The sequence below is a fragment of the Glycine max genome, chromosome 7 (genome assembly GCF_000004515.6).
Source record: "Glycine max cultivar Williams 82 chromosome 7, Glycine_max_v4.0, whole genome shotgun sequence".
In the NCBI taxonomy this organism is placed as follows: domain Eukaryota; kingdom Viridiplantae; phylum Streptophyta; class Magnoliopsida; order Fabales; family Fabaceae; genus Glycine; species Glycine max.
This window is the reverse complement of record NC_038243.2, coordinates 14,363,936-14,383,490: the sequence shown is the minus strand read 5'-3', so window position 1 is coordinate 14,383,490 and position 19,555 is coordinate 14,363,936. Positions and strand designations below refer to the sequence as shown.

The 19,555-nt window shown below is 32.0% G+C and overlaps 2 protein-coding genes across 3 annotated transcripts; both read left to right on the top strand.

The window, feature by feature from the left end:
• The first annotated feature begins 915 nt into the window (after positions 1–915).
• LOC100804951 (protein NUCLEAR FUSION DEFECTIVE 4) lies at positions 916–8,904 on the top strand. Its single transcript, XM_003530048.5, has 3 exons — positions 916–1,479; positions 6,700–7,586; positions 8,178–8,904. Exons 1-3 carry the CDS (start codon positions 1,171–1,173, stop codon positions 8,656–8,658), a joined length of 1,677 nt encoding a protein of 558 aa, XP_003530096.1. The 5' UTR covers positions 916–1,170; the 3' UTR covers positions 8,659–8,904.
• A 305-nt stretch (positions 8,905–9,209) lies between these two features.
• Positions 9,210–17,976, top strand: LOC100805490 (disease resistance protein RPV1). 2 transcript variants are annotated; one of them, XM_041017016.1, is made up of 6 exons: positions 9,211–10,054; positions 10,312–11,407; positions 11,509–11,814; positions 11,956–12,205; positions 13,007–13,529; positions 13,668–17,976. In XM_041017016.1, exons 1-6 carry the CDS (start codon positions 9,543–9,545, stop codon positions 13,693–13,695), a joined length of 2,715 nt encoding a protein of 904 aa, XP_040872950.1. In that variant the 5' UTR covers positions 9,211–9,542; the 3' UTR covers positions 13,696–17,976. The 2 variants fall into 2 exon arrangements, with proteins under 2 accessions (XP_006583492.1, XP_040872950.1); XM_006583429.4 differs by having other exon boundaries at positions 9,210–10,054; positions 11,956–13,529.
• Positions 17,977–19,555: the final 1,579 nt, after the last annotated feature.

Genomic DNA, 19,555 nt, shown 5'->3' with positions numbered 1-19,555 from the left:
TTTTAAGATTAAATAAAATTTTTTATTCTTGTTAAATAAGATGTTTTTTTTTAATCCTTTAAAAAATTAAGAATTAACCGTCTAATAATTTGAGACGCTAAAAATATAGTTAAGTCTTAAATTAATCATTCATATTATTTATTTAAATTAAAAATAATAATTGTGTCTTATATAAAATACTTGTTAGGTTTAAATATTTTTAAGGCAAACTCAAGATTTTTAGTGAAGAGTCATAGACTAATTTTTAAGGTTTTGACTTCTAATATTTATTTAAGATACTAATATTTCTCAGAAAAACTATTTTTCTATATATAATGTAACCATTCCAAAAGGTGTATGTGGACGTACGTATCCTTATGTCCACCATCATAGATTTGGTGGACTCGTTTTTTGCACGTATGTTATTTTAATGAAGCAAGCACACTCCCGAACCTTTGCTTGCACAGAAGATAAAGGGCATTCAAATAGTAATTTGCTTTTTTTTGTGATTTCCTTTTTTCTTTCCAAAGCATATAATTGTCTTGAATCTCAATTTTAATCTCCTCTTCCAACTTAAAACTTTGGACTATAAATAAATAAATTAAAAATTTATTCCTCACACTCAATATTATTATTTTTATCATTATCGGAAATTTTTTTATTTTAATCTATATATAAAAATCTACACTTTAGTCGTTACATATATATACACGGACAAATTGATCTCGGTTATTTAATTTGTCAAACTAATAATAATATTAGATGAAAAAAGTTAAATGTACACCTCATTCTTTGAGTGGAAGAAAAGAGAAAGAGAAAGATAAAAACAAATAAAGAAAAAGAGAGAAGTAATAAACATAACAATTAATGTAACAGGAAATAAACAGAAAAATAAAATAAATAAATGAATGAAAATATGATAGGAGAAAAATTGAATATAAGAAAAATAAATAAATAGTAATAAATATAAGGACTAAATTTACAATTTAATGTAAAAGGTACAAGATAGGAGACACCAACCACCATTCTCTCTAAGCAAGGAGTAACCACCAAATTCATTCCAAACAGGAGAGAAAAAGCAAAGCTCCTCCTGTTATTTCTTGGTGGTTGGAGGAGGTTCAGAGGAAGAAGAAGATGAGTTAGGAGAAATTAATATTAACTCTTCAATTTTGTAGTCCAATTGATCCATCCATGGTGGGGGAATCAAGAAAGTGGGTGATACTTTTGGCATCAATATGGGTGCAGGCATTCACAGGGACAAACTTTGACTTCTCATCATACTCATCTGAGCTCAAATCTGTGCTTGACATAACTCAGCTTCAGCTCAATTACCTCTCTGTGGCCTCAGACATGGGAAAGGCCTTTGGGTGGTGCTCTGGGGTCTCACTCATGTACTTCCCCTTGTGGGTGGTTATGTTTATGGCTGCTTTTATGGGACTTTTTGGCTATGGCTTCCAATGGCTTGTCATTCATAGACTCATCACTTTGCCTTATGTTGTGGTTAGTTTTCTTCACCCTAGCTAGCTCCTTGTTGTGTGTTGCATTGCTAATTAATTCTTTGGATTTTTCATACATTTTTGTTTTGGTGATGTGGGAATTAATTTTCTGGAAAATCAATGGACCATACTTGATTCGGGAAAAGTAAACATAGGATTAAAGGTTTTATCTCAATTGATTGAATAATACATGTGAGTTGTTATAAATATTTAATATCTAAATTTAAATTTTTTGGAATAAAAAGAAAGTAGAATACTTCTAAATCCTTAAGTATTACTACCATTTTACTAATTATAAATCTTATGTATGTACAAATTTATGGTATCTAACTGGCAGAAGAATCAACCGTAAGAAACAATTTCCTAGTTTTCTGGATAAAAACTGTCGGTGTAGTGTGAAAGGAAATGCGTGTGAACCTCTTACAGCTACATGTCAACAATTATAATTTCTAATTAACCTCAAGTGTCAACATGAGAAATGTTAACATATTGGAATATAGTACCAAATTTGCTGGACTTCACTTTTTATTTAATTAATTTATTCATAAGTTTTAATAATAAACATATTGTTACGAGATTCACGTCAAGTGATTATTCACATGATAAGTACTTATATATATATGATTAGGCCACCTTATTATGAATTAATTTTTAAGAAAATCTTTTAAATATTGAACTAACTTTAACACATATTTTAAAAAAAGTATATATAAAAGAAAAATATGTTGTTAGCACTTAGCATTCTTTCTCATTTCAATTTTAAATTAGGATCTCCATAATTCGATGTGTAGTTAAAAAAGAAAAACAGTGAGTCTCTTAATTTAACTATAGAACATTTAATCTTACGTGTACACCTTATCTGTCTAACTCTCTGTGTCAAATTAGTTCAACATGTTTAATTTATCAAATTTTTTTCGTAAATTATATTTAATATCTACACTTTTTAATATCGTTTTTAAGTTTTTTCTGTTTAGTAGTTTTATAAAAAAAATTCTTTTTTTTATTATATTTGATTATTAAATCTGAGAAAATTTTATGATAAATAAAATATATACTTAAATATTTTTAATCTTTTCTTTAAAAATGGATCGAGAGACCAACTCAATCTCTCAATCCAACCTACAATTCATCACAAGTTAGATTGAGATTTTCAATTAACTACAAATATTATTCATTTAAATCAACTTAATCCATTTTTTAACAAGTTTGAAAATAAGTTTAGTTGACCGTAAGAAAGGGTTAGGTGACCTAACATACTAATCGTGATCATCTTTATGATAGGGTCTGGTGTAAATGACAAAGTGTATCGTGTGAAAGTTAAAAATTTTCACACTGTAGGAAAGTTCATTTTAATCCAATAGAATTTATTTTAAAATCAATGGTTATCATTTTCTATTTTTTTTTTCTTTTCTTTTTTATGTTATTTTTCCTATTTTACCCTCTTCTTCTCTCTTTCTCTCTCCCCATTTTATTCTTCACCTCTACTTCTTCGACGTGCTTCCACCTTCCCTACCTCTGCTGTAGGTGTTCTCTCTCTCTCTCCCTCCTAGCCTCTTATGACAAAGAAACCCAAAGCCCTCCTAGCCTCTGACCGCGCCAGGGTGAACCCTTCCCTCTCGCGCTTGGATTTTTTTTTCCTTTTTGCAGTTGAAGGTGGAGACATTGACGACGACACAATACCCCATGGTTCTAGTAAGTGGTTCATCCCTATCGTCTTGTCCCTCTCGCGTTTGTATTTTTTCCATTTTGCTAGTGATGGTGGAGTCGTTGTCAACGACGGCGCAGTAGGAGGCCCTGCTTTATTGCTCTGGAAAGTACACGGCAGTGTCAAGATGCAGTGCGTTGCAATGTCATGGTCGTCCACAATGGTGTCGTGGCAAGGAGGGGGGGCGGGGGAGGGATGCCGAAAATCGCTTTTGTAAAATAAGTTGATCTAATAGATTAAAATGAACTTTTGTACCGTGCGAAAGTTTATAGTATACAACAAATAATGCTATAAATTTCTTTATATTATCTTTAATTCTTAAAGATAAAAATATACATAAAATTATTTTTTTTCCTCAGGCACACCGCACACGGGAACAAACACGTTATTAAAGCAAAAGACCAAAAGTAAACATAAAGAACCCACGATGTTATATCTTATTTAATAAATTTCACATGCAACATATATATATATATATATATATATATATATATATATATATATATATTATCTTAAAACGTTTTTTTAAAATATAACCATGGGTGAATTTATTTAAACTTAAAAGAAAATAATTTTAAAAAGTATTTTTATAAGTATTTTTTAAGAAATAGATATGATTTATTTTTTAAAATAAAATGAAAATTATTTTTTAAGCACGAGCCCAAACACACTAAAATAAAAAAAAATTACTTATTTTATTTAAATAAGTATTTATTTTAATGTATAAGTTTAAACAAACTAATTTTATGTTATTAGCTGATAGAATAATGTGTGTGAGATGTTAAGATTTTTTTTTAAAAAAAATGTTATAATTTTTTTAATACTTTACTTTGATTTCTGTATGAATAAAAAAAACTTCTTTCTTCTATTTTTTTTTTTACTTCTAGAAATTAAACACACGACTTCTTCATTAAAGTAGTAGCGTTAATAATAATAAAAAAACATTAATGTAGTGGTTGAACTAATCCAGTAATTTTTAGGATTGGGATTGTGTGCTGCTTAAGACCTCTACCAAATCTCAATAGCAATAAATAGTTTCCTTGTGAAATAAATTATACTAGAAGGTCATGACAGAGCAAGAAAATCAGCGCAAAAATAATAAAATTAAATTAAAATTAAAACGATATCTCTATATCGTATATTTTAATCTATGTGCTGATATAGAATATAGATAACGGAGTCCACTTCACAAAACCCAAACAAATAAGAAATTAAGTAAACTTTGTTACTTTTATTAGGTTGCATTAGATGGAAGTGTTTTCATACTTCATAGGACAAGTTACAACGACTTTTAGTTTGGTCCGAATCTAACCAGATATTTAAATTCGGTTAATCTTTAATTTTAATTCTGACCTAATTGTGACCCAACTAATGGTTGTAATTAAGATTTAGATAAAACGTATATATAGATATTATGCATAGTTAGCCGTAAAATTTAAAAATAAGGAAATTATGAGTTTTATGCAAAATACTTTCAATACAATTGTATCGATATAAGTAACCTTATGGTATTGATTTAAATCAAGAAAAATTCTAATTTATGCTTGCAATATAAAAGATATTTATCGAATTGAGCTGATTTTATCTAAAAAAAATATATTATTAATGAGATTTAACTTAATTGATTAAATATTGTGCATGTTGTTATGAATTCTCTATTACTTGAGTTTAATTACAACAAATGAAAGGAAAAAAAAATCTAGAAAAAGAGTTTTCCAAACCCAACTTTTTTAACTTAAATATTTAAGGTCTAATTTTTAAAATCTAGTTCCATCCTAATTAATTAACTTTCCATCACCGTGTTATTAGCTTTACATGGGTCTTGGACACCCTTATTTTGCAATTTTCGAAGTAGCAACACTAAAATAAGATTGTGCCTAAATTTAGTTTGTTAATCAAAATTGCCCTTTTTTCAACTAACTAGACTGCTGGTAGAGGAGTTGTTCTTGTGGCTGCAAAATGGTTAGGATTATTAGCTGACCAGCTTTAGGCACTTTCCTAAGTTTGTCTGTTTTAATTTACTTTATAGATTCAAGCCAACTAACACAATTATTAATTTATATATGCACTCTTTCGAAGTTCTCTATCTTATTTCAAGCCAATTACTCTTTAGATTCCAAGGGTTATCTGTATCTTAAAGGATTCTTCTGAAGTTCTTTTTCACCATTTTGTTATGTTAGTTCACCCACCCTTTCCCATCAAGTGGGGATAAGCGATTGGGCGTAAAGATTTGAGTATAAGTTAAGTCAAAATCATAATAAAGATTATCCAGTGAAAAAAAAAAACTCAAATCAATTTCCCCCTTAATTTATATTTTCTATTTCATTTCTCATCCTAGTCTACAAAATTGGACACGTTACACCTGTTTTTTATTATCTTTTGCATTTTTTATGGTTTAAATATCTTTTTGATTTTTATAATCTTTAATCTTTTTGTCTTTGTATTTTTATTAAAATAATCCTTGTATTTTTTTTTGTTTTGATCATTATTGTTTTTTTAATTCCAGCAGTATCTATTTTTTCGTTTTAGTTATGCTATTGTTTTGAGTCATTATGTTAGTCCCTAACTTTTTATTTATAAAAAATATATTTAATTCATTCTGACTAGTCTTTGTGGAAAAAATTGGTAAAAACTAAAAACTAAAACAAAATAATAAAAACTAAAGAAAAATAAATAAATTTTACAAGAACTCTTCTAAAAAAAATACCACAAGAATAAAAATAACATATTTAAGACCTTTTTCATTATAAAATTAAATTTTATTTTAATATACTTGAATTTTCTCTGCATAGTCATTTTGAAATATTTAATTTTACTGCATAGAAGAAAGTTGTAATAGATAATACAAAATCAGGTACAATATGCCTAAGTCTAGGACGCAAAGGGCAACAAGAGTAATAAGGAGTACAATACATTTAATCACCTTGCCTCTTAAGGATATGGTCAGAGATTTAATCAAATCCATGTATATGAAATACATCTAGTGAGAGAAGTCAACTCGTTAAATAGAATGTAGTATTTCAAAGAATTAATTCCGGACTCTGTCAAGAAATATGATGGATTAACCCCTAAAAAAATGCATTTAACCCATATAACATGAATTAATTTTTTTAAAATAAAACAAAACTCTTTAAAAAGAGCAATTGGAGAGAGGTTTTCTCTGCATAGTCATTTTGGCTTGTGCTGTTTTCCTTATGCAGCAGAGAGGAAGAGATGTAAAACAAAACTCTTTAAAAAGAGCAATTGGAGAGAGGTTTCACTGTCATCCAAATTATAAGTAGTTATAATAAATTAATTCATTCTTAGTTTCTCAAATGTGTTCAGAGATATTTGTAGGAAGGAGCATATCTACTTTCACCACCAAAGTTATTAGTTTCACTAGGATCGTAAATTTGTTTGATTAATCTTTTAGGGACTTATGTAACATCTATATAGCACAAGCCAATAGATAATTATATCTCTACAAACACTTCCAAAGTGATTTCTAATAACAAAACAATATTTGTGCACATTGAACAGGTCTTTTTTCTGTGCCTGATTGCCGGCTGCAGCATCTGCTGGTTCAACACCATCTGCTATGTCTTATGCATCAGACATTTTCCGGCAAACCGTTCCCTTGCATTATCCTTGAGCATTAGTTTCAATGGTGTGAGTGCAGCTTTGTACACTCTCATTGCCAATGCAATAAACACAAATGATGACACTGTCTATCTATTACTCAATGCCATTGTTCCTGTGCTAATTTCTGGACTAGTACTCATCCCAATTCTCAATCAACCACAGCCTCAACCACATTCTGTTGACACCATTCAGCGCGATACATCGGTTTTTCTCTGCCTCAACATCCTTGCCCTTGTCACAGGCCTCTACCTCCTCTTCTTATATTCCTTCTCTTACACCATGGCTATTGCTCGCGTAATCCTTATAGGTGCAATTTTTCTCCTTGTTCTGCTCTTATTTTTGCCTGGCATTGTGTATTCCAGAGAATGGTCTTTCTTTACTGTCCCCACAAGCTTCTCCTTCTACTACTCAAGATTCACTCGCGCTGACCCTAATGACGATGAACTCTACAAAGAGTTTATTAGTATCGAGGACAGCGTGAGGAATAGAAGTGCACAAAGCACAAGAGAGAAGAAATGTTGTATTATGAATGTGTTGGAGAGAGAGCAATTTTCAATGCTAGGGGAAGAGCATTCAGCTAAGTTGCTAGTGCGTAAATGGGACTTCTGGCTGTACTACATAGCATATTTCTGTGGAGGAACAATTGGGTTGGTTTACAGCAACAACTTGGGGCAAATTTCCCAATCACTGGGACACTATTCTCAGACCAGTTCTCTTGTCACGCTCTACTCAACATGTTCCTTCTTCGGTCGCCTTCTTGCAGCCTCACCTGACTTCTTAAGCAGGTATTTTTAAAGGTCTTTGTTGATAGTAATAAAATTATCTAGAATTTTGATAGAATTCAACTAGATTCAAGAGTGATTGCTACATAACATAATGTGATTTATTCTAGAGGTAATAAGCATGTCACTCACCGTTTGGTTTGAGAAAACATTTTCTGTTTTCACTTTGTTTCTTGTTTTAAAGATTTTGTACAAGAACAGTGAAAACAACTTTTTATTTTTTTCTTTTTTTCATTTTCTGTTGCCATTTTTTCCAGTATAAACTTCAGAAAACAGGAAACAAATGTTTTAAAGATTTTGTACAAGAACAGTGAAAAACAACTTTTTATTTTTTCTTTTTTTCATTTTCTGTTTCCATTTTTTCCTGTATAAACTTCAGAAAACAGGAAACAAAGTGAATGCAAAAAAATTCTCAAACCATACAGTCAAATTTGGCAAACAAAGTAAATGCATTGGTTATGTACATTCGGATCAAAATTCAGATCCAAAACGTAAAATCAACCCTTCGTTGCTTCACATATACATGATTCTGGAGAACATGACACGAAACCAAACATTACACGTAAAATCAACTAATGTTGTATGACAATGCAGGAAGATACACATTGCAAGAACTGGATGGTTTGGAGCAGGCTTGGTGCTAACACCAATTGCATTCATTTTGCTGGCCATATCTGGCAGTGGAGCTGCATTACACATAGGCACTGCCTTGATAGGGCTGAGTTCAGGCTTTGTGTTTTCTGCAGCAGTGTCTATTACCTCAGAGCTATTTGGCCCAAACAGTGTTGGTGTGAACCACAATATCCTCATCACTAACATTCCTTTAGGTTCATGTCTCTATGGCCTTCTTGCAGCCTTGGTTTATGATTCCAATGCAATGAAACCAAGGCCCGCAAATCAGCTGCATGAAATGTCCATGTGCATGGGGAGGAAGTGCTACCTACAAACTTTCATATGGTGGAGTTGTATTTCAATGATAGGATTGGTTTCAAGCTTCTTCCTTTTCATAAGGACTAAGCAAGCTTATGACAATTTTGAAAAAAATAACAACAGAAACAACGTAGCTCCAGAATAAGAACTCTTCTGTGAAGAAACAATGTACAATTCTCTTAAATGTGATGGGATCAATCATAAATACCAAAAAACAAGATATAATATTTAGCTCTACCATAGACTCACAAAATCTTTGAACATACATAGAAACTTAGTAGTTTCAGAAAGAAACATTTCAGATCAAAATTTAGGATGTTGCTTAGGCTTTGGTTTATTAACATTTGGTAACAGAATTGTATTTGGGCTGAGTAGTGGATTGGAATTACTATTTACTAATTTTGTGGTGTATTGATAAGTTTAACTAAATAATTTTAACAACTACACAGAAAAATTCTTTCTCAACTATCTCCAGCCACTCTCATTTTATCTTTATTTGTATACTTGATTTACATTTTTCATCTTTATTTTTAGATTAAATTTCAATAAATTTTTAAAAGGAATTTTTCAGTAATTAAAAATAAGCAAATTCCATCGTGCATTCACATTTTAAAAGATATTGATACCTTCCTTAACTCATTTATAATGTCATTTGAAGGAAAGTATAATTAGTTTTTAATGCACCAAGTTAATAACAGATCTGATCAGATGAGAGAATCCGATCGGACCGGTTCGAACGGCCGAACAAGTCGATCCGGGTTTAATAATTTTTTAAAAACCATCCAAGGAGTATACGCATCATCCAGTTGTTCACATGCCTAACTATGTTTTTAAAGTCAACTAACTGTATAGACAAATCACTCCCAAAATAATAATAAAAATGTCATTTTCTTTCTTTCTTTATTTCAATATAAAAACATAGGTACAAATAGAATAACCTCCATTATTGAAACAAAAAAATAATAATAAATCTCCTCCGTTACATTAGTCCTGAGAAAAATACACCATATTCCATACCAAAGTGTATTCATGGCTTCTACTTGTTCTTATGTAGTTGGTTGTGCTTCTTCTTCCTCTCTCTCTGTTACCAAAAAATATGATGCTTTCATCACCTTTAGAGGAGATGATACTCGCAGCGACTTCGCAAGCCATCTTCATGCTGCTCTGCGCAGAAACAACGTCGATACATACATAGACTACAGGATCGAGAAAGGAGCTAAGATTTGGCTAGAAATCGAGAGAGCCATCAAAGACTCCACTCTCTTCTTGGTTATCTTCTCCGAGAACTACGCATCTTCTAGCTGGTGCTTGAATGAACTCCTCCAACTAATGCAATGCAAGAAACAAGAAGAAAACGTTCATGTTATTCCCGTGTTCTACAAAATAGACCCGTCTCAGGTACGCAAACAGAGCGAGAACTATCACGTGGCATTTGCAAAACACAAGAAGGATGGAAAGGTGAGTGAAGAGAAGATGCAAAAGTGGAAGGACGCTCTCAGTGAAGCAGCCAATTTATCTGGCTTCCATTCTAACACATACAGGTGTGGTTTCATGTATATTTTATTTTATAAATAAATGAGTTTATAGATCATGTATTAATAGTGTAAAATAATTTTACTGTGTCATCCAATTGACTTTTAAAGTAATTATTGTAAAAGTCAACAAACTTGTCATATATGTTTGTCTGTGATTAGATGATAGTATAAAATTGTTTTACATTGACATTGCATACTCTTTTTCTCTAAATAAAGGCTAATGTTTGTAATTTTCTTCTTTTATTTAATCTTTGTATGTATAGGACTGAACCTGACTTGATTGAAGACATTATCAAAGTTGTTTTGCAAAAACTAGATCACAAGTACCCAAATGACTTTAGAGGCCCTTTCATATCTAACGAGAACTATACAAACATTGAATCTTTTCTGAATATTAATTCAAAGGAAGTTAGAATCATTGGAATTTGGGGCATGGGAGGTATTGGTAAAACAACTCTTGCTGCTGCTATTTTTCATAAGGTTTCTTCTCATTATGAAGGCACTTGCTTCTTAGAAAATGTGGCTGAGGAATCGAAAAGGCATGACCTAAACTATGTATGCAACAAACTTCTTTCTCAGTTACTAAGGGAAGATCTTCATATTGACACTCTTAAAGTGATACCTTCTATTGTTACAAGAAAACTCAAGCGCAAGAAAGTTTTTATCGTGCTAGATGATGTGAACACTTCCGAACTTCTTGAAAAATTGGTCGGAGTTGGTCGTGAATGGCTAGGATCTGGTAGCAGAATCATTGTGACAACCAGAGATAAGCATGTACTTATACGTGAAGTTGTTGACAAAATTCATGAAGTCAAGAAAATGAACTTTCAAAACTCCCTTGAACTTTTCAGCCTAAACGCCTTTGGCAAAACCTATCCTGAAAAGGGATATGAGGAGTTATCAAAAAGAGCAATGGATTACGCCAAAGGAATCCCTTTAGCTTTGAAAGTTTTGGGATCATTTCTTCGTTCCAGAAGTGAAAATGAATGGCATAGTGCACTGAGTAAATTAAAGAAAAGTCCCAATGTGAAAATTCAGGCTGTGTTGAGATTGAGTTATGCAGGATTAGATGATGATGAGAAAAACATTTTTCTAGACATAGCTTGTTTTCTTAAAGGACAAAGCAGAGACCATGTAACAAAAATATTAAATGACTGCGATTTTTCTGCTGATATAGGGATAAGAAGTCTTTTAGACAAAGCTCTTATCACTACTACATATAGCAATTGCATAGATATGCACGATCTGATACAAGAAATGGGTAGAGAAGTTGTTCGTGAAGAATCTGTTAAATTTCCAGGGCAACGCAGTAGATTGTGGGATCCTGTGGAAATCTATGATGTATTGACAAATAATAGAGTATGTTAATGATACTTTGACTTGCATTCCTAAACTCTTGGTATAAAAAATGCAAATTATTACAAAAGATGTAAACATTAATTCTAATTATTATTTGTCAGGGAACTGCTGCAGTTGAAGGAATATGGTTAGATATGACTCAAATTACACATATAAATTTAAGCTCCAAAGTATTCAGAAAGATGCCAAACCTGAGATTACTCACTTTCAAATCTCACAATGGAGACTCTGAGAGAATTAATTCAGTGTACCTTCCAAAGGGTCTTGAATTCTTACCTAAAAACTTGAGATATTTGGGGTGGAATGGATATCCATTGGAATCCTTACCGTCAAGATTTTTCCCTGAGAAGCTTGTTGAGCTTTCCATGCCATACAGCAATGTGGAAAAACTTTGGCAAGGAGTACAAGTACGCATGGTTCACATATTGATTATTTATTTATGTTTTGGTTTTGATAGAAACGAAGTCTTCTTCAATAAAAGATGAATTAGAAAATGAAACTTCCCGGAAAATGTACTTACTCGTTTGGTCCCTTATATGATTTTGCAGAATTTGCCAAATTTAGAGAGAATTGAACTTTGTGGCTCCAAGCACCTTGTGGAGTGTCCAAGGTTGTCTCATGCACCAAATCTTAAATATGTAAGTATGCGCGATTGTGAAAGCTTGCCTCATGTTGATCCATCAATTTTCTCCCTCCCGAAGCTTGAAATTTTAAATTTGAGCGGATGCACATCGCTTGAGAGCCTTAGCAGCAACACTTGGCCACAATCTCTCCAAGTATTGTTTTTAGCACATTCAGGTTTGAATGAACTGCCTCCATCAATTTTGCATATCAGGAATCTCCATATGTTTTCTTTTTTAATTAATTATGGTCTTGCGGATCTTCCTGAAAACTTTACGGATCAAATTTCACTTTCTGATTCAAGGAAACACGAATGTAACGCTTTCTTCACCTTACAAAAGTTAATGCCTAGCTCTGGCTTCCAGTCAGTAACACGTCTAGCATTTTATGATTGTCATAACTTATGTGAAATCCCAGACAGCATCTCCTTGTTATCATCTTTGAAATGCTTAAGCTTTCGTTATAGCGCCATCATTAGCTTACCCGAAAGCTTTAAGTATCTTCCAAGGCTCAAACTTCTTGAAATTGGTAAATGTGAAATGCTGAGACATATACCTGCTCTTCCACGATCCATTCAGTTATTTTATGTCTGGAACTGTCAATCTCTTCAGACAGTGTTAAGTTCATCTGCTGAATCATCCAAAAGACCCAACTGTACTTTTCTGGTCCCTAACTGTATAAAATTGGATGAACATTCATATGATGCAATTTTAAAAGATGCCATTGCTAGGATTGAACTTGGATCAAAATCATTATCTGCAGTAGTATTAGAAAATGAAGAAGATGCATCCTCGGACAATGAGGGCACTGATTTTTATTTTTTCAAATTAGCAAGAAATGGTACGATTTGCTACTGTTTACCAGCTAGAAGTGGAAAAGTTCGAGACTGGTTCCATTGCAACTTTACACAATCTTTGGTCACTATTGAGCTTCCCCCTAATTTGTTGTGTTTCATTTTCTACATGGTTGTTTCTCAAGTCCAATCATGCAACATCGGATGCTATGGAAGTATTGGATGTGAATGCTACTTGGAAACCAGCTGGGATGAAAGGATCAAAATACCAAGTTTCTTTGTAGAAGAAAATATCTTGTCTAGTCTTGATCCTCAATTTGGATTTATGGCAGATCACATATTTTTATGGTATGATGCACAATGTTGTAAGCAGATAATGGAAGTAATTAAAGAAAGGAAAGCCATTAATGACAAGAGCACCACTCATCCTCCAAAGCTTACATTTAAATTCTTTGCTCAAACTGAAGATAACAATGAAGCAGTGGTCATAAAAGAGTGTGGGTTTCGTTGGATGTTTTCCTTAGAAGAAAGAGAATGTAAATTCAAGAGAAGCAGAGAAATTCATGAAGTAGAAGCCAATGTTTTCAGAAATCAAGTCAAGGACTCTGAGTCTAATGAGCAAGAAGAAACATTTCCTCCAACCAAAAAAATTAAGCAAGGTGTCTTCAGAACTTCAAACTTGGAAGCAGAAGAAAAAGAGGACTTGAGGTAATTTTGCTAACAATCATTATACTGATAGGTTACTTAATTTAGTTTACAATGTATACTTTGTTGCTGTTGCATTTTCTGTTATAGCAAAATACGGTAATGACATTTATGCGTGGAAATCTTGTTGTTTATGAACAGACGTCTTCTTGAAGAACTCCGGCTATAACACTGTTGCAATCTGAAGATGTGCAAGCAATAGGATGCAGGGGCATAAAATGGGTATGAATATGGTAGTATGATCAAGCATTAAGTCCATTTTATTGTTCTGGGTCATTTTTAGGTTCAATTATTTAAGAGTGAACTTTCTTTCTGAAGCATAACATATTTTATACTCTTTTGTCTTTTTGCAAGTAACATAACAACAAAAATATATTTCTAACTCATATTTTTTAGTTTTTATAGTTTTATTTTTTCTATCTAAAATTATAAATACAGAAATAAAGTCAACTATTATGAGGGATAGAGGCAGTGGTGACAGTTATGTATAGAAACTGCAAGATAACAGATATGTGTATAAAATAACTTATAGTAGTTATGTATTAGGATTATATATCACATAGTAGGTTGAATAATTAGACATTAAAGTTATTTTCTCCTTGTGGACGGAGAATGATAGTTAAATAGGAGTGTTGTTAATACTAGTGGAAAATTAAAATCTATTTTGCATTCAAAATATACTATAACAATAATAAATAGAGAAAATTAGAATTGTGTATCCGGATGCATATTCTTGAAATAACCAAAAAAAAAATTCAATAATGTGAAGACTTCATGTATATTTATACTGAAATCAATCTCTATTATCAACTCTTTGATGGTTGGAATTCTAAAGAACAAATTCTCTTTCTACTTTTCAGGTCTAGAAACTAAACCTGAACTTTTCTAATTTGTGTCTAATACACTTCTCTTAACCAAATGCTTATATTTATTAGAGATATAGATTTGGATTTTTTTTTCAAAAGGAGATATTTGATTTACAATAATTATATATATCTCTATCTCTTGTATATCTCATATCTCTTTATCTTAAAAAAAGTTTCCTAATTTAAGATAAAGATAATTCCCAAATAATTATACGACTAATTATAGTAACTAATCCTAATATGTAGTAATAGAATATTATTCTTTTGTGGACAACTTCTGTATTTTTTTGTCCTAGATCAAAGAACACAGGTGTCCCATAACTCATTGGGCCAAAGACTAATCTCGTAAGAGAACTTTGCACAAGGTGAGAATCGAACACAAGTTCTCCCACTAAATAATTCACACTCATGTAAACGCAACGAGAGCTTACACCGTTGTGCCAACCCTTTGGGGTTAACTTCTGTATTTATAAAAGGATACTCTTTGTTTAGATTAATTATATTGTCGGTGCTAAAGAATATAATAATATTTCACTAAAATATTTATTTGATTAAATTAAATTCTTTAATTTAATTTTCAAATAAATTACTTTCTTATGCAAAAGATTGGAATATTCATTTGTGTGTAACCCCATAAGTTCAATACTAAATGAATTGTAATTAATTTACTAATCAAAGTAGACATCTTGATAGCATGAAGTAACATCTTCTACCTTTAAGAATAAGAGAAGAATAATGTAATATTTTATCGCATTATATTAGTGTCAAACTCTAGAGTATACTATTAATATCAAACTATAATAAATTAACACATTATACTTAATCAATGAATGACTTAAGAAATTTTTTTTCTTCTTTCATTTAATTCTCAAGTCTTAATTATATCATAAAGTTATCTCAAGAATAATTTAGATTAAAATTATAAAACTTATTTCTCATTATCATAATCTATACCATGATAACAAGTTTCTAATTTTAATCAAGGACTAATCAAATTAACAATTTAACAAAATAATAAATAAAATAAAGAATAATTTTTTACCAAAATTGATAACATAATAGATTAGATCATGAACATACATTTATCCCCAAAAGAGGATACTCTCTAAAGGGGACTTTTGTGTCTGGAACAACAAGTGTGATTTCAGTGTTCAATAAACATCAATATGCTGAGTGCAAAATGCTCAATAAATTCATAAAAATCTTGAAATTTGTTCTCAAATGCGATTAAGAAAGCCTTTTTTCATCCTGACCCCTGAATTCAAGTTAGCAACATAAGCTTGAAGTTTAATTCTCAATTGTTGCTTATTTGATCATGAGGGTTTTCCCTTATACCAGAAGTTTTAGTGTGTTGATTTTGACATCTGTCGTTGTACACATACACTGTTTACTACTGTTTATCAACAAGAAATAGCGTTAAATATGCATTGGCATCTCAGATTGGCAACCATGAAGATTAAAGTTGCATTTACCTGTAGCAACTTCAAGATTGTACAATGAAATGCTGACACAGGTTCCTTCACCTGTATGTGCTTGTAATGTTTAGTTCACGAAAGGGTGTTTAGAACAGTTGATGACTTTGTATGGCCTATTGATACTCCATTCCTTGGTCGCTTCATTATTGATGTTGAATTTCTTGACCTGAAGACTTGCCCTGTGAATGTGAGTCCCTGATTTTTATAATCATTACTACATTTATATGATATTGATGTAAATAAATTTTATAATTTATGCATAAATGTAATGTTTGTTTTTTCCTCTAAATATCCATTTGTTTATAAAATATTGGTATAAGTTACTTAGTAAGCAGTACATCATGCTCTTTATCGGATCAATCGCATTATCTCGAGGGAACCTTTGATTTTTTATTGTTTTTTTGGTCAGCTAAGAAAAAATATATTATAAACAGGTACCAGAAGTACCGAATAGCACGAATTACATGACCAAGTAGTGTACCTGTATATAGCTATACTAAGTATCTCCCCACGTGTGCCATGGTCAATATGTATATACAATTTTTTCCTGGATATATATAACAACTAACCACCCACAATACAATTCTCTGCCCTCATTTAATACATCATAAATTTCCCAAAAAACAACAACCTATCCGCCACCGAATCTGCCAATAACAAAGAGGATAATAACAGGTAACTCCTTCAGTTTCTCTACGGCAGCAACTTATGCTTCAGGGAACCTTTGAATTGGTATAAGATTGTTGTTTCTTAACCTTTGATCGTTGATTGGAATCAAAAATATATTCCAACTCTCAAAATAACTAGCAGAACGAAAAATCAAATTTTGTAGTTCCTGAAGCATGAGTTGTTGCTGTAGAGAAAGTTGATTGAAAGATTGCGAAGAGTGCATCCCATTATTCGGCTGGAGAAATCCCGAGCGAAGCTCATCCAGTCCTGCTAGAGGCCATCCTTTCGGAGCCAAATTGCTACCACCTTGATTTGAACCATGAAAACCGATAAAGGATCTTTCTGAAACAACAGCTTGAGACCTCATCATTCCATTCATATCACTCTTTATGTCTTGTGTAGACCCTAGAAGTTTCTGGTTCAGATTTTGAACATGTTGAATATTCCCCCGTAAAACGATAGGTGCACTGAGCAATGTCTGTCATGTAGCCTGTTTACCAATTGCTGTTGCAGCTTTCAACAATAAGGCATGGTTTGGGTTTAGAAGATGACCAACATCATCAGCTACTTTTTGCTTAATGCTTGCATCATCTAAAGCATCTTTCTGAAGTGAAAGCTTCAACCTGTCTTCATATGTTTTTGTTGCCATAGCATTAGATGTTGCCCCGTTCTGCCTCATCAAAGGATCATTGCTAATAGGGCAGCTAGCACTGCCACTAATAAGTCGTGCTCCACGCAGACATTGTTGCTTCTGAGCATGTCTTTGCAATAAGAGTTGTATTTGTTGATTCTGGTTTGTATTCTGAAGCTCTTGCTCCTGTTGCTTCTGCAATAGTTGAGCCTTAATTTGTTGACTCTTACTGTAAGATACTGCTGCTTCTGGGTGCTTCTGATTTGCCCTGGCAATATATAGCAACAGGATCCGTTCAAACATTTCCTTCTAATGAAATCAGACTTGTTCATGATGATGATTGAAGATTCTCATAGAAAAGGAAGCAGAAGATAGAAAGTGTGTAATAGAATGAAAATGATCTTTGATTAAATGAGAATCTTGTGTACAAATGATGAGGACATGGCAAGGACTAAGGGCAAGGAATCTTTCGAAGGACTTGGAGGACCTACGTCAAGAGCTAGAACAAAGAAGGCCAAGGAAGCTCTTCAACAAGTGTTAACCATGCTATTTGAATTTAGGCCCAATTTACAAGTGGAAAAGCTTCGGATTGTGAATTACACCATGTTCCAAGAAGAGTAGAGGGTGTCACCTTTGTTGAATAGTTTTATTAGCATTTTGTTAGTTGAAATAAAGGTCCAAACTTGTGTTAAAGTGACTGCCAATTCTCTTTGGATTTTCACCACCTGTGAGCTTGTTTTAATTTAAAGAAATTAAGGTTTAATAAGGTGAAAACTCTAGATTTGTGGTTGCCTCTTGGCTTACCAAGAGCTAAGCATTTTTCCACATGTTTTTGTGTCTTAATGCTAGTTTAATTATGTATAATGACACCATCAATTGTTGTTATTGGTGATCATTTGTCTTAATTCTAGTTTTAATTAGGTATAATGACACCATCAATTGTTGTTATTAGTGATCATTTCATTCTCTCACTTGTGTAACCAACTTGATGTCATTCTTATTTATGGACTGCACATTTTCTAATAAAAAACAGACCTTGAATTGAGTTTTAATCACCTTCTAAAGTGCGAGAGTGAATCTCCTTAGTTACTTGAGTGATTCAAGAAATTGGTTTATCAAGGAACATCACCTTGTGTGTCACACTAATTCCGGAGGAGTGATTCTTCCAACCACCTTTTTCATTCTCCTTATTCATTCCATTTTCTGAATTTCACAAAAAAAAAAAAAACCTTTGAAGATCCATCCTCAACCCTTGTGCAAATGGGTTTACATCATTTTGGTTATCAGAGCTCCAGTTTAAGGGTTTTTCAAGACTGCTTGGGCTGAAATTTCTTGGTAACATCCTTCTAATTTCTTCCTTGCCATTTTATATTACCTTGTTCATGCTATTTTTTTTATTGAGACTGAATCATTGCAAAAATTAGACCTTTAATTTCTTGTTAAAAAAAATGCCTCAAATATTTTCAAAATCTTTATGCCAAATACTAAAGAATTTTCATAGCACACAAACGAAGTTCTTGAACATCATGACAACAAAAAAAAAATACAACTTCTTTAGGAGAACATCAAACAACGATTTTGGGACATTACTAGAACAAATATAACCGAAAAACATAACCTTACCTTATACTTTAGTAGTAGTTGGAGAATATGCTCCTACAAATGGGGTTTTGTTGTCCCTTGCCCACCAACACACACCTCCAACAACTTAAGCAAATTTAGCAACGTCAGTTTCCAAAAAGTTGGATAATGTTGTGTGTAACACCCCATTTTTTGTAAAATAAATTAAAAAGGTTTTTTATAAATAAATGGAGTTTTAGAAAAATAATGAGGTTTTTATAATTAAATAAATAAGGAGAAATAAATTTATTAATTAAAATAATAGTTTGAAAGAAAAAATATATATTTTATTTATTCATTTGATAAAAAATAAAATAGAGTTCTTTTTTATAAAACAAACAAACAAATAAATAAATAGAGTAAATAATAGGCTGAGAGTATCCTAGCTATAAATAGAAACATATTAGTTCAATTTTCTAACGATACATCTCTACACTTTCTCTTCCTCTCAAATTCGTTTTCTCTTATCCCCTCTCAAAACTCTCTTTTTCCTACATACACTCAAATCTGTCTCAGTAAAATGATGATCTCGGACTATTTAAACATTGGATCATCGTGACATTTGAACAAGAGGTTTGAAACTTATTTCTGCACACTCCCACTGTTGGGATTTTCGAGATAATGTCTGTGGTGGAAGAAATGTCCCTCGCACTGAGCTTTCTCTTTTTCCGCATACATCCAAACTTGTCCTAGTAAAACTACGATCTTAGACTCGTTAACCATTAGATCGTTGTGAAATTTGGACACCACACTTGTAACTTATTCTCT